Source organism: Ovis aries, chromosome 2 (genome assembly GCF_016772045.2).
Source record: "Ovis aries strain OAR_USU_Benz2616 breed Rambouillet chromosome 2, ARS-UI_Ramb_v3.0, whole genome shotgun sequence".
Taxonomy (NCBI): Eukaryota; Metazoa; Chordata; class Mammalia; order Artiodactyla; family Bovidae; genus Ovis; species Ovis aries.
This window is the reverse complement of record NC_056055.1, coordinates 249,046,160-249,061,456: the sequence shown is the minus strand read 5'-3', so window position 1 is coordinate 249,061,456 and position 15,297 is coordinate 249,046,160. Positions and strand designations below refer to the sequence as shown.

General features: G+C 60.1%; 1 protein-coding gene and 1 long non-coding RNA gene across 3 annotated transcripts in view; both read left to right on the top strand.

Moving 5' to 3' along the window:
• LOC121818800 (uncharacterized) lies at positions 1-4,975 on the top strand. 2 transcript variants are annotated; one of them, XR_006058927.2, is made up of 4 exons: positions 1-431; positions 642-1,722; positions 2,119-3,565; positions 3,840-4,975. It is a non-coding gene; the product is annotated as an uncharacterized LOC121818800 (long non-coding RNA). The 2 variants fall into 2 exon arrangements; XR_006058926.2 differs by having other exon boundaries at positions 642-3,565.
• A 1,385-nt stretch (positions 4,976-6,360) lies between these two features.
• PADI1 (peptidyl arginine deiminase 1) overlaps positions 6,361-15,297 on the top strand; it is a 44,761-nt gene continuing 35,824 nt past the window's right edge. The window contains exon 1 of the mRNA XM_027965664.2: positions 6,361-6,539. Within this exon, the coding sequence (XP_027821465.2) occupies positions 6,448-6,539 (92 nt within the window). The 5' untranslated portion in view covers positions 6,361-6,447. The remainder of the gene's footprint in view (positions 6,540-15,297) is intronic.

Here is a 15,297-nt window from a genome sequence, read left to right as displayed (position 1 = left end):
GGTCCAGACGGGGGTTAGGTTTTGAGTGAGGGAGGGGTCTTCAGGGGGCTGGTTCAGCCGTCTTGAATGCCAGGCGAAATCTCTGGGTTTTGAGGATCAGCTGTACCCCAGGCACTTTACAGATGTCATTGATAACGTCTGCATTATTCCAGGTTTTACAGATTAGGAGATGGAGCCTCAGAGAAGTTCTAAGAAGTGACAGAGCCCAGACTGGAACCCCAAACCATGGGACCCCCAAATCTCGGCTTTGCCCACCTTTCTTTCTCCGGGCCCACAGGGAGCTGTGGGAGTCTTTTCAGGGAACAAGGTCTTCAGGCGCACGTTTCAGATGGATCTCTGCTGCCCACCGCGTGGGGCGCAGTCAGTCTGGAGCCGGGGGACCAGGAGCGCGCTCAGATCTCTGCAGAGAGACGACGGAGGCCGGGACCAAGGTGGCCGTGGGGTGAAGCGGGGGACAGGGGAGGGTGGGGCCGAGACAGACTTGGGAAGTGGAGCTGACAGGTCAGGCAGGGTGACTTCTTTTTTAAATTCTAAACACTACAATATTTATGCATGACCATTACATATTTAGAAATAATCTTCATTTAACATAGAAAAGAGCGAATGAGGTACTGTCCTTGTTTTCTTGGCCACAATCACAGCTGTTCCGGTGGGGAAGAAAGAGGACCAGCGCGGCTGCCTGGGCCTCGGTCTCGCTCTCCTGGGGTGGAGACAGCACCCTCTGCTGAGACGGTGAGAAGCCAGCGCTCGGGAGGCTGCTGAGCGCTTGAGCAGCCACCTATGCAGGCGGGGCTGATGTGGCCTGACCACAGCACCTCACCAGGCCTGGACCCTGCCCAGCCCAACCGCCCACGTGGTGTCATTAGCTCTGCTGACACTGTGACGTGGAGCCACGGATGTCCCAGAGCCCAGGAGAGGGCAGGTGATTCCCGAAGGTCCCCGGTGACCTGGGCTGGGGTTTCGGGCTCTGCGGGGACAGAGTGGACTGGACTGGGTGGCTCGTGGCCCTCACGACTTCCTGCCACTAGAGCCACTAGCTGCCGGCCCTCTGGCCCTGCGGGAATCGGTGGGTCTCCTGCCTTCTCACTGTGGCTGAGTCAGAGTCCCTGGGGCGCCTCCCCCACCCACCTGGGGGTCCAGGATCCTACTCTGGGTATCAGGGGCACAGAAAGGGATTGGGGGTGGCCTGGGAGATCCCAGAAGGGTGATCCATACATAAGGACCTGGGAGGACTCAACAGATGGCGAGAGCTCTGATTTCGAGAGCAGCACCTCTACACCAAAAGCACCCAGTAGGTGTTCGTTTTCCAGTGAAGGAATGAATAAGGAAGGAAAGCCTTGGATCTTGGCGCACCCAGCTGGAGGACGGAGGGGCTGGCCTGATGGTCTCCAGGAGCCGTTCCAGCTTGACAGCGAGGATTCTGGAGGGCAGAGGGGCTGTCCCCGTGGGGCTCAGGAGAGCGGGCTTTGGAGAAGGCCACAGGGCGGGGGTCTAGGAGCTGAGCTCTGCGCGCTCCTCAGCCCTCCCGCCCTCTAAGGCTGGCCCTGTAAGCTCGGGCACACTCTGGGTGTGTGCATGTTGAGGGGCACCCCACCAGAGAGGGAGAGCCCGCAGCTGGGGTCAGCAGCCATGGCAACCGTCCAGAACCCACTCTGACTGGCCACAAGGTCTGAGACTGGCGGGTTCCACGCCCTGGAGGTGCCAAGACTCACCTGGGCCCAGGTAATTTATCCCCATGGGCATCATATGACTTCCCCATCAGCTTCCCAGGTGGCTCAGTGGGTAAAGAATTCGCTTGCAATGCAGGAGATGAGGGTTCGATGCCAGGGTGGGGAAGATCCCCTGGGGTGAGGGCATGGCAACCACTCCAGTGTTCTTTCCTGGAGAATCCCACGGGCAGAGGAGCCTGGTGGGCTGCAGTCCACGGGTCACAAAGAGTCACAACTGGAGGGACCTACCAGTTCATAAACCCTCAATGCTGGGGTCTCGAGCTAAAGACCCAAGCGTCAGCTCTGACTTGCCGATGAGTTAGTTTTGCTTGAACCAAAGAGTTCTGTTTCTGAGAAATATTGAATTTCAATACACTGGTCAAAGCGGGCTTTCTTCTCTCTTCCACAGTTGACATTCACCCCTATTGCTTCACACTTGGAAGCTCCACACCTGTTCTCTACCTGACCCCTGAAGGCTTTTGAGTTTGGGAACTCAGAGCTGAACAACTCTGCTTTGTAAACAGGGAGACTGTGCAGGCAGAATGGAATCCTGGGTGATCTGAGGTCGGAAGAGTCCTTGAGATCCCCAAGGTCTCATTTTCAGATTTCTGCTCCAGTGCCATTTCCTCGGAGCGGTCTTCCCTGATCACACTGCTCCCAGCGGCACCTGTCCGCTCTGCCTGGGGCCCTCTGCTGTGCGTTCTCGCCTCCTCCCGCCACCCCAGCCTCCGGCCCCCGTTTACTCCTGCAGCTGCTCTCTCTGCCCTGAGGACCGGGGCTCGGCCGGTCTTTCTCACTGATGAGTAATGCCTGGCACATGTCGAGTGCCCCTCAAAACTGTCGAAGAGCAGCGAAAATGAGGTCCTGGGTGTGAGCTCCGCCCCCAGACCTCTTCCCTGCCTCAGCTTCCCTGGGCTGTTCCGGGGACATCCTGGAGCCGTGCTGTTGTTCCCAGGTCGCCCAGCGGTCCCCAGGCCTCCTCCCCTGCCAGGCGTCGTGTGTGAGGCGAGCCCAGCTGTATCCTGCCGGCCAGAGGGCGGGAGGTCCTGATGTCCTTCGGCTCTCCCACCGCCCCTCCTCCCAAATCTGACCAGTCATGCCTGAAATCCCAAGCTCAAACAGACCACAGCCTGGGTGTGCACCTTTTGCGGGCTGTGGGCAGGGCAGGGGCCAGGGCGGGTCTTTGTATCTTACGTGTTCTGAGAACTAGAGGAAGGGGGTGGGCAGGGAGGCCAAGAGCAGGAAACGCTCCTTATTTTTCCGCCAAAAGAGACTATATTTATTTTTTTCAAAAGTAAAATATTTGCTCACAGAATCTGTGCAAACACAGCGCACAAGCATGAGGAGGAGTGTGGGAAGGACACGCATTCTGCCTCCCAGGGCCTGGTCTATAGGGCGAGTGTATCTGCAGTCAGAAGGCCTGGGCTCAGGTCCGACACTGACCACTTTCCAGCTGCAGATCTGGAGGGGGCTTTAACTCCTCGGTGCCTCAGGTTATTCACCCGTAAAATGGGGACATTCGAGCTCGTCTCAGCCTCTCTGCCCCCTCTCTGCTATTTCCTCTTACCTTCCTCCAGCTCTGAGAACATGTCTGTTTAGGACACGGTGACCTGACCTTCCCCTGCGCTGCCTACCACCCGTAAAAGGCACATCCTGCACACCCAGGCTGTGGTCTGAACTTGGGATCCAGGCTTCATCAGAACCTGTCACCTGGTATAATTGTGAGGATTAGAAAAGTGGACCCATGGAAGGGCCAGAACAGTGCCTGGCGCGTGGCGGCAGCTGTGGATGCACTGGCAGGCATTTTGCCATCGGCTGACCTCGTCCGTGTTCCCACCACCCACCGCTGGCACTGGGTCAGCACCATTGTTACCGCCACCTTCGCAGGCAGCTCCTTATGGTCCAACCTGCCTTCCTCCTTCTCACCCCTCTCTCCACTCACCCACCCACCCACCTATCCACCCATCCATCCATCCACCCACCCACCCATCCATCCATCCCCTCATCCATCCACCCACCCGCCCACCCGCCCATCCATCCATTCACCCACCCGCCCACCCATCCACCTCCCCACCCACCCACCCGCCCACCCATCCTTCTCTAATGAGACTATCCCCACGTACTCTTCAGGAACCCGCTTTTCACGCTCCACACTGCATTACCGATAAAATGGCTCAGATCTTGGTTGATGCGGAGGAGTGAAGGTGAGGGAAACAACACCATCACGTACCCCTCAAGCGCTGCTTTGCCAGGTTCCGTTCCTGTGGGGGCAAACCCAGACTCTGCCCGAGTGCCTGCGGGTGGGATGAACCTCGCAGATCCAGAGCATCTGCAATAGGTACGAGGTTTTCCTGGTGGTCCAGGGGTTAAGCCTCTGCACTCCCAAGCGGGGGGCGTGGGTTCGATCCCTGGTCAGGAAACTAGATTCTGCGTGCCACCGCTAAGACCCGGCGCACGGCGACTGAGACTCAGCGCAGCGAGGAGAGGGGAACAGCTGCGGTCAGGCGCGCCGGTCGCAAGCAGGGCCGTTCCAGGAAGACCTTGGAGACCAAACAAACGCTTATGCCGCTCCTGTGATCCCCATCTCCCTAGTCAGGCTGCTGTTTCTGGAGGCGGGGACTGTGTCCCCCTCCTTCCCCATCAGCACGGCAGCTCCCGGGGCAAGGCGTTTCTCCTCTCTCTGTCTCTCTCCGCTTCTCATTCTCCCACCCTGGACCCGTGGATGTGGGATGTCCACTCTGCGCAGTAACTTCCTGGAGTGAGAGGACCTGTGGCTTTGAAGGGCGAACCTGTAATTCCTGGGGCAGCTTCCTCCTTTTCAGTGCCCCCGCCCCCACCCATGCCCAGCACGGAGGAAGCATGTCCTCTGAAATTAGTTGTCCCCGCTCAGGACTCTAGTGGATGCCTCACGTCTGACAGATCCAACCCTGAACGGCTGATCCCCCGGCCCAACCTGCCCACCCCTTCTCCATCTCTCTGACAGCAGCTCTAGCCACCTAGTTACTGGGACCCAAACCACTCCATTTACCCTTGACTCCTCTCTTTCTCTCACATCACCTCCAACCCATCAGCAAACCTCAGCTCCATCTTCCAAATGCATTCAAAATTCAGCCACTTCTCACCACCTTCAGAGTGACCGCCAGGACCAAGCCATCACCAGCTCCTGCCTGGATAACGCGGAAGAGCATTGCTACACTGCTTGACGTCTCCCACACCTCACTTACGTACCTTTACTTGTCCGAGGATATAAATGCCACCAGAGCAGGGATGGTGGTCTGTTTTGTTCACAGTTCGCCGCCATCGCCTAAAGGGGCGCCTAGAGAGTAGGTGCTCCGTGGATGTTTGTCAAGTGAACAAATGAAATCCCACCAACACTGAGAACAGGTGGAGCCAGTGCTTGCTGGAGTGGCAAGGAGGGGATTTTCAGAAACACGTAACCCAGCCCACTGCTCTGAGCCCCTTTCCAAGTGTCCTCCCCACAGGCTGGCCGAGGAAGCCGACCTGGGGCGGCTCCTGCCGTCTCTGGAGTTGGGGGCAAAGGCGCCAGCCCTGGGGATGGTGTGGTATTGTTGAGTCAGTGGGTCCAGCCACGGCTCTGGTGCTGACGAGTGGCGTGATCGGCAGCCGCGGTTCTCCTCCTGTGAAATGAGGAGACCAGTCATAGCTGCCAGCATTTCTTCTACTGAATACTAGGCCCTAGGCACTGCGCTAACCCTCCTACACTAGGCTCAGGTAATGCCCACATCAGTCCAATGGAGCAGGTACCAGGCTACAACCACCATCCTACACATGGAGAAATGGAGCCTTAAAGACGTTGGCGAACCTGCCAAGGTCATAGGTTGTTAAGTGGCAGAGCTGGGATTTGAACCCGGACAGCCTGATCGCTCTGTGCTTTTATGCACTGATATCTTAACGTCTTATTGACCAGAGATGTATTAATAGGTCTTCTGTTACCCCAGAGTTATTAACTGGAGATGTTTCAGTATTTACCCACATAACAAATCACTGGCCACAGGCCCTGAAGTGAACTGCAGAGTTAGTCCCTTAGTCGTGTCCGGCTCTTCATGACCCCGTGGACTGTAGCCCGCCAGGCTCCTCTGAGCGTGGGATTTTCCAGGAAAGAATACTGGAGTGGGTTGCCCTTTCCTTCTCCAGGGGGTCTTCCTAACCCAGGGACTGAACCTGGGTCTCCTTCACGGCAGGTGGATTCTTTACCATCGGTGCCACGAGGGAAGCCCACAGGCAACAGTTTCTGCAAGAACCCCCTGGTCAGTGAAGTGCTCGCCTACGAGACGACATCTGCAGGCCGCTCAGGCAGGGCCCTCTGAAACGGCTGCCATCACCGCGTCCTGGCCGCGTGGACTCAGTTGCCAAGAGTCTGAGGATGGAAGCTAAGCTGGAGCAGGGGGTGGGGGCTGAGGGGGGGGAGGGGCTTGTATTCTGCTGGCAGCCGAGCTCTGCTCCACCGGGGGCCTCAGCTGAAGCCTCCCTTCCCCATTCCCCAGGGAAGCTTTTGGTACCTCCTCCCTGAGCCTCTTGGATTGACAGGCCAAGAGGGATGGCATGGGGCCAGGAGGTGGGGACCGGGCTCGGGCAGGCTCTTCAGGTCACAGGATGAAATTAAAAGGGAGGAGGAAAGCGCCAGCCTGTCAGAACTCACACCCCTTCCTGGCAACGAGGTGCCTGGGAGCGGAGCCGGGGAGCAGGGTGCACAGAGGTTGGACGCCAGTGGGTTGAGATGGCCCAGCAGAGAGCCGTGCGGCTGTCCCCGAAGAAGCCCAGCTATGCCGTGTGTGCTGTGGGGGTCGAGACACACCTGGACGTTCACAGGTGAGAGCCGAGGGGCGCCCACCTGGCTGGCAGAGGGCTGGGCGGGGCTGGGCACCTGCAGCAGCGGGTGGCCCCCGGAGGCCGAATCGGGCACTGTGGAGGGTGCTGGCGCGGGGCCGTTGTGAAGGCAGAGCCGGCGGAGTTGCTCCAGCACCGGCTGCAGGTCCCTGCTGGGGCCCCGGCTCCGGCACGGGTCCCATCTCTGGCCTCGAGCCCTTGGGCGAGGGTTCCAGGTCTGAGCCCTGGGGCCGCGCGCTGGGGTCTGGGTTCTGCGTTCTGACATCCCAGCGGAACGCGGGCGGAGCATCAGAACGAACTGTCGCTGATTCTGCCCTCCGTTTCTTGCCGACGGCCCCTCTCTCTGAGGCGGAGGGGCGGCGTGTGACAGCTTGGTGGTTGGAGGCCAGGCAGGACCACTGGGATGAGAAGGGACGAGCTGGGGAAGGAGTGAGCGTGCTGGCAAAGAGAGGACTGGGAGCAGGCCTGGGGTGTCTGTTCCTGTCTGCGCATAAGGGGAGGCGCCCAGAGGAGCCTGGCGCTTGTGTCTGCGAGAGGGTGATGGGGATGGGGCTGGGGGCAGGGCCCAGGACTCAGCCCAGTGTGTTTCCCCGCTCAGCCGCGGGGGAGCTGGACTTGGGGGCCTCCGGGGGTCTCTCCAGGTCTGACACAACTCTCGTCCTGCTAGACCAGATGCACCCAGAGCCCCTGTCGGCGGGGAGGGCACAGTCAAGGCGAGGAGGGTCTGCCTCCCAGAGCAGGTGGGAGCTGGGGTCTGGTACAAGCTGGGATCTGAGCCGGCCCGGCTTCACCTGGGGTCAGGGGGCCTCCACCCCCAAGGCCCCTTTTGCCGCCTCTGCCCTGGCTCTGGGGCGGGGACCTCAGGGGCGCGGGGAGCCAGGTGCCCCAGGGGCCAGGCCTCAGCTCCCGGTTGTCCTGGGGGCCCTGGCCTGGGGCGGTTCTCTTGCATCTGGGCAGCCAGCGGAGACCCTGTTGTCTCCTGTCCTCTTGACACAGTGTTGCCAGACTCAGCAAATGAAAATGCAGGATACCTGGTTTACATTTCAGGTTAAAAAATAACTGTTTTTAGTGCATTGCGTGGGAGATACTTGTACTTTTAAAAGTAACTGACATTCAGATTTAGCTCGGCGTCCTGCACTTTATCTGGCGACTATGCTTTACCATCAAGAGTGGGGACAGGGTCTCTAGTGAGCCCCGTCTTCCTGTTCCACCCCTGCTCTTCTCCCAGGGGATGGCTGCTTCTGGAGGGGAGCTGCAGAGGCTCCGGCCCTTCCGAGAAGCCTCTGACTGGGAGCCAGGAGATGGGAGTCTGCTTCTGCTTCGGCCACTGACCTGCTGTCTGGCGTGTGCCAAGCCGCAGGCCCTCTCTGGGCCCCGGCAGGGTGAGCTGAGTCCCCTGTTCAGTTCAGGCTGGTGGTAAAGCACCCACACTCGGCTTGGACAGACTCAGGGTCTCCTTCTAGCTCCGTTGGTGGCTGGGGGGCCCTGGCAAGCTGCCGCGCCTCTCTGAGCCTGTTTCCTCATCTGACAAATGGGGGAGCAAGATCACTGATGGTAATGGGTTGAGGGTGCGCGTGTGCTCAGCCGGGTCCTTCTCTTGGCCACCCCGTGGACCGTAGCCCGCCAGGCTCCTCTGTCCATGAGGCTTCCCAGGCAAGAACACTGGAGCGGGTTGCCATTTGCTGCTCCAGGGGATCTTCCCGACCCAGGGATGGAATCCTGGTCTCTTGAGTCTCCTGTATTGGCAGAGGGATTCTGTACCACTGTGCCACCTGGGAAACGCCGGTAGTGGGTTGGGGGAGGGCAATAAATGTGAGCCTGCCTGTGTGGGGCCCTTGCCCTGTGGGAGGGGCCGTGCCACAGCTCTGACGGCTCTCTGGGGCCGCTTTCCTCCCATCATGTCTCAGAGGGTGGAGGAGCAGAAGGCAGATGGGCTGTGTGGTGGGTACGCGGGGCAATGTGCTTGGAAACCTCCTTTGGGGTCACCAAGCCCCTCGGCATCCCCAGGGAGGGCTGCAGCCCCACTGCAGGCGCAGGGAAGCTGCCTGGTGGTCCAACTCTGCGCGCAGGGGCTGCTGTGGGGTCCTGGTGAGCAGCGTGGGGGACCCGCGCCCAAGGTCCTTCAGGAGCCCTCACCCTGGATGCTGATGGGCACTAGCGTCACAGCCGTGAGGGGCTCTGGGAAACAGAAGCTGGTTCTGCGACAAGTTGTTTCCAAAGTAGACCTTGAGAAGAACTTCTGGCCTCTGAGGTCTGTGATAGGTGGGACCCGGCGAGGTGGAGCCGTCGAGCCGGGTGGAGGGAGGGGAGTGGCTCGTCCCCCTCGGAAGGTTTGAAGAGGCGCCTGGGACTTCCTGGCGGTCCAACGGTTAAGGCTTCCAGCGCCGGGGCTGTGGGCTTGATCCCTGGTCCAGGAACGAATATCCCACACTTGGCCAAGAAGAACGGGAGCAGGGGGTCCTGAAGCCCACTCTGGGCCCCGACTGGCTAGAGGGAGGGGCTGCGCTTGGTGAACTCGAGGCTCTCCCACCCCAGCTGAGGTTGAGCTAGGGGCCTCTGATTGGCCTTGCTGGGAGAAGGGGGACCTCCCCCCAAAGAGGGGAGTGCCAGTCACCTGGGCTGAGGTCCTGCCCTCTGGAGCCGCTGGGGATGGGCGTGTGGGAGTGATGTCACGGGAAGCGATTAACTCCCCCGTGTGCGCTCCAGACCGGTTATTTGGGGAAACACCTGTTTTGGGAGAATAGTGTGTCCTGGGGTGCCCCAGGCTGAGGAGCCCTAGAAATACCGTGTGCTACAGACCCTGCTCTCTCAACCTGGTGGGCTGGCGACCCCCTGCGTCTGGCCAGACAGCCCGGACCGTCTCTGTTTTCCCTGCCTGGAGGCGGTCCCCAGAGGACTTCTGCCAAAAAGCAGGACGTGGCGTCGGGAATGCATTAGTGATCCTGGCCGGTGTTCCGTGTCTGCCCAGAATCAGAGCCCCGGTCTGGAGACCACGCAAACATTTGTCCCTGGGGATGGAGGGGAAGGCTGGCCCGGTGAGGCTGGGATGGTCTCCTGGAGCTTTTTCTAAGCCTCCCCCAGCCCCGCACAAAGCCTCAAACCCAGATAGACTCTTAGACCCGAGATGGCTGGAATTCCAAGAGCCCGGGCGTGGGGGGTGGGGAGGGTCTCTTCAGGGCCTGTCAGGTGAGCGGGAGAAAAGATCCAAACCGCTTCTTTCTCTGGGGTTCCCTGCTTTTCAAGAACACGACATGCCTAAACGGAGTTGTAAAGCTTGAGGTCTGTGTATTTCTGATGTTTATACTGAGTAAATTAATGCTTTTAACTTGTGCAGAAGTACAGTGAAGCGTAATTGTGCTCCTCGTGGGGTAATTACAGGCCTGGTGCCCAACACTAGCTCATGATGACCGACAGGCTCCCGGTGCCAGGCGGGGACCCGGGTTTAAGCTCCAGGGAGAAACCCCCTCCTCCTCGTTCCCTCCTGCGACTGTACCATTTCTTTCCGGGAAGTGATGCTAGCGTTCAGATTGGAGGGTTCTTGGAAGGTATGAGGTCGGGGTCCTCGGCAAGGTCCTGCGAGCCAGCAGCGGCCACACCCAATCTGGATGTGAACTGATGGACGGTGACTTCTTGAAACGTGCAATCCTGGCTTCAGAGAGGGCACCGGCGGTCAGCCAGCCCTGGAGTCTCCGGATGCCCCGGCCTCCTGGCCCCGCGCCGCCCCGTCCTGAGACAGAGCTTGTCGGTCTCTCTTTCCTCCCCGCCTCCGCAGCCGCTGCCCTCCACCGCCCCCGCCCCGTTCTCCTCCAGCCATTTGGTCTCGAAACCTCCCCCTGTGCCTGACCGGCTTCTCTTCCGCCTCCTGCAGCTCCCAGCTTCCTCTCTCCCTGGGCGGGCAGGGTACAGCGGTGGACCCTGAGAGAAGACCGAAGAGGAGGGAGGGGCCGTGGCGGCTCACCCCCGATGGAGGTGCCTCCTCGGCCCCCAGACGCTTCCCCTGTGACGTGTGGTCCTCTGCTTTGCTCGGTCCAGAGACGCTTTCTTTCCCTTTGCTGAGGGTTCTAAGCAGGACCTCCTCCAAGTGGTCCTGATGCTCAAAGGTGTGTGGGGTGTAGGGTGTGGGGCTGGAAGGGACTGGCAAGGCCACACCCAGCCGAGGACCTCAGCCCCAGGGGAGCCCAGGAGGGGCCTCAGCTGTGGGCTGCGGGTGGTGGTGGGGATCCCAAATGCCGCCACCGGGGTGAGGGAGCTGGGGCCTGCTGGAGCCTGGCAGGGGCAGACCCGTGCTGAGTCTGCAGCGCACCTAGGCCCAGAGCAGAGAACCCCGCCACCCTGCGTCTGAGCCCAAGGCCGCCTGAAGCCCTGCCAAGTGCTTCTCCAATGTACCCTGCCAACCATGTGCAGGACCCCTCGGCCACCACCTGTGTCTCCATCACTTTGCTGGGAGCATGGGCAAAGGGAAGGTTAGGAATTCCACAGGAGGAGCCTGCTGAGGCTGTGGTCTGCGCCAGGCTGACAGGCGTCAGGGGGAGGAGGCTGGGGCTTCCGGACACAGACGAGGAAGGAGGCTGGACCCCACGCTGACTGGGCCCTGAGGAGGAGGTCCCATTGATGCAGCTGCTTGGTGACCGCTGGGCGAGGGAGGGCTGATGACCTGTCGCGGTCCTGCGGGCTGTGTGACCTTGGGCTAGTCACCCAGCCTCTCTGTTCCTGTGTCCTCCCATGCTAGAAGGGGTGACGTTGCCTGTGAGTTTGGCCCCCTTTCCGCAGATGAGCAGTGGCATGATCTGAGGGGCACAGCCGTGTGCTAGAAGGGGTGACGTTGCCTGTGAGTTTGGCCCCCTTTCCGCAGATGAGCAGCAGCATGATCTGAGGAGCACAGCCGTGTGCTAGAAGGGGTGATGTTGCCTGTGAGTTTGGCCCCCTTTCCGCAGACGAGCAGCGGCATGGTCTGAGGAGCACAGCCGTGCAGTCCCTCTGGAGCAGAAGGGGAGACAGTCTGAGCAGAGGAGTGAGCCGTGATTCTGACGTTCCATTCAGGGCTCGTCTCTGAGATGTCCTGGCCCCCAGCCCCTGTTTGCCTCTGCTGGGATGAGAGCTGCCCCCCGCCATCTCCAGCCTCCATCCCTGGGCCGGCAGGGGTTCCAGAGGAGGAGGGCCCGGCCCAGGCCCTCTGTGGAGGCTCCCTGGGTGCAGCCTTAGCTGAGCAACGCCAGGGCGTCCGGTCTCTCTGGAAAGGAAAGGAAGAGGGGCATGACGCAGCTGCCTCTGGGGTGGTTCTGCATGCAGGGGGCGATCCAGCCTGTGACGGGGCATCTGCCAGCCTCGTCACCCCCCCCAGCTGTGTCAGCCACAGCCAGCACCTGGGCAGGCCCAAAGAGAAAGCCGCATGGGGCTCTGAGCCGTCTGTGCGCTTTACCCCGCTGCGGCCCCTTAGACGTTTCGAGACAGATGCTCCTTGTCCAGCTCTGTGCTGTGCTGAGGCACTTGGAGATGAGACAACCTATGCCCACCCCCGAGGGGCTCCCTCCTTAGTCTGGGGGCTAAGAGAGCCTTCAGGATGTGGACGCTCACCGCTGAATCGCTCTCCTGGTTTCTGGCCAGGCCGGAGAGTGAAGGGGGAGCCAGGATCCTCCTCCCTAGGTCTGCCTGCTGCCCAGGCCCCTGGCGACAGTGTCACGTGACGCGGACGGCACCCTCTCAGCCCAGTCTCACAGCGAGCTTACGCGGTGACGGCTCCTGAGATCCCTGTTTTGAGGACAGAGACGGAGACACAGAGAGGCCGAGAGGCTTGCGCAGAGTCACACAGCCCGCTCATTGCTGGGGAATCCTCTGTGTGGTCGGGTTTCCGCGGGGGTGGTGGGCGCAGGGCAGAGGATGAGCTTTGGGGTCAGACCTGAGTGAGGGCAAATCTCAGGCCCCGCCCCATGTGTGGCCTCCCTGTGACTTTCCTGTCACCTGTAAAATGAGAAGCCTGGTCACCGCCCTGCTCAGCAGGCAGGGGCCTCAGGGATGGAATCAGAGCAGTGCGAAAGCACGTTGGAGACCGTGCTGTGCCCGCCCCGGGCGGGTCCCGTGAGGGCTGGCCAGGGTGATTCATCTCTGCTTTCCTGTGCCCAGGTGGCCCCTGCCACAGCGGGTGCTCAGGAAATCTGTGTTGAGGCGGAACGGCCCTCGTGAGCTCCTGGGGGAGTTGCGTCCTTTAGGGCTGGCCGCCTCCGGGGACTGTTGGCCATAGCAGATCTCGGCCCCCAGCAGAAGGACCCCCAGAGCTGGCCGCGCTGGACAGGACTTGTCGGGTCAACTCCAGGACACCTGGAGGGCGGCCCTTCCCGGGCAGGCATGTGGCTGATCAGGTGTGAAGGGGAAGCCACAGGCTTGGCCAGTCTGCTCTGCCCAAGGGCTGCCTACCAGCTTGCTCCTCAGCCTTTCTATCCGGTCGCATTAGTCCCCTTCCATCCCGGCCTCTCTCCAGCACAGTGTCTTGCTCAAGCCTCCAGCACACCCTGGTTCTCTGCCGCCAGCCCATACCCTTTCCCCCAGCTGGAGGCTGGGTCAGCACCAGTCTGCCCTGCCTGCCCAGACCGTCGGCTGGGCAGAGGGGCCCCCTGACCCTCGGGATCATCCCCAGGTGCTGGTGTGGTCCAAGCATGGGGTGGACGGCGTGGGAGAGGCCCCATGACTGCCCTGTCTCTCCCCTCCCCAGGGACAAGGTGGTCAGTTTCCGAGTAGCTGAGATGAAGTGTGGCCTGTGGCACCCCGGTAGGAGGAAGCTTCTGGGTGCAGGTTGCAGCCAAGCAAAAGGAAAGACTTCCTAATTTCTTTCCCTGAGCTGTCAAAGCACCAAAGGGTGTCAGGTAGCGAGCTCCCTGTCACAGGAAGTGTTCAAGCACAGAGTTCTGCAGTGGGCAGGGAGCTGGCCAGGATGAACTCTGGGACCATTCTCTCACCAAAGGCCTGTGGGGATACTCCAGAGTCTCATTGTTTTAAGGGTAGAAAGGGGCCGGAAGGTCATGCCATCCTGCTGGTTGGCACGGACTTCACCCCTGCAAAGTTGGGGTGCATGGAGGGGGAGGAGGGCACGTGGTCTTCCTGCCTTAGAGCCCCACATCCTGCCAGCTCCCAGGGGATCCTATAAAATAGCTTGTGTGGCAAGGTTTCAGGGCTTCCCTTTTCCCTTCCCACATCTCCTCTGGCTATCTCCTTCCTCCAGTCCCCACCAGGAACACGCTAAGGGCACGCACACACCTTTTAACGTTGGCCGGGACGGCACAGGAGAGAAGGCAAGCCTGCTGCCCCTTCCATTCTCTGCCAGCTGTGTGGCCCTAGGAAGGGTACTCAGCCTCGCTGAAAAGATTTCCTCAGCTGCTAAACGAGGACAGCCACACGTACCTAAGAGGGTTGCTGTAAAGTGTAGATAAGATCACAGGTGTCAGAAGCTGAGAACGTGCCTAGCACATAGGGTGTGCGTGATCAGTCATGTCTGACTCTTCACCCCCATGGACTGTAGCCCGACAGTCTCCTCCAACCCTGGGATTTTCTGGGCAAGAATATTGTGGTTAGTTGCCATTTCCTCCTCCAGGGGATCCTCCTGACCCAGGGATCAAGCCCACGTCTGTCTCATCTCCTGCATTGGCAGGAGGGTTCTTTACCACTGCTCCACCTGGGAAACCCCTGGCACATACTAGGTGCTTGAAAATGCCACCCTGGTATTGCCCTACCCAATATCACCTGTGGAGTGTGCTATCCTCATGCCTGACCAGGCGGGTGGGCATGCACGTAGTTAAAGCGAGTGAGCCGGGTGGGAATGACTGTTGCTCTGACTCCCTTCCCCATCCTCTGTGCCTCCCTTGTGAGTCCTCTAAGAGCTTACTCCATGCTCCTCGCAGCCTGTTGATTAACCTGGTGAATCCGGCCCTGCTCTGAGCCGGGGCCCAGGGTGAGGATGAGTCAGGGCGCTGTTCTGGGTGACACAGACTGTGAAGGGGCTGCAAGGAGAGTCTGGACCAGGGCTGCAGGGCACGGGAAGGAGACAGGGTCCTGGCCTGACTGGGTTGGGCTGCTGGGGGCTCCGGGAAGAGTGATAGTACCAGCAGTGATGGCACCAAACTCTTAAGCACCTACTGTATGCCAAGCACTTCAGTGTATCTCGCTCCTTTTAAAAATGTTTACTTCTTGGCCACACCAGAAGGCATGTGGGGTCTTAGTTCGCCAACCAGGGGCTGAACCCATGCTCCCTGCTTTGGAAGATCAGAGTCTCAACTACCAGACCACCAGGGAAGCCCCATGCCAAGTACTTTTCTAACGGAACCTGCCCAGCAGCCCTGGGGAGTAGCTCTTTGGATTACATCCATTTTACTGAGGTGGGAAATCGAGGCTCAGAGCAGCAGAGTGACCGAATCCCAGGCCATACGCCTCACACAGCCCATAGTCTGCTCCACGGAAGGGTGGCATTTGGAGAAGCTCAATTGGTAAGGAATCTGCTTGCAATGTGGGAGACCTGGGTTTGATCCCTGGGTTGGGAAGATCCCCTGGAGAAGAGAAAGGCTACCCACTCCAGTATTCTGGCCTGGAGAATCCCATGGACTACAGTCCATTGGGTCGCAAAGAGTTGGACACGACTGAGCGACTTTCATTTCATTTCATTTTGAAGAGTGCAGAAGGCTGCCTCTCCCATCCCCACCCCAGCTGTGCGTTGGAGGGCGCGCTCACAGGCTCATCAGCCTGGCCGTGGCAGTGG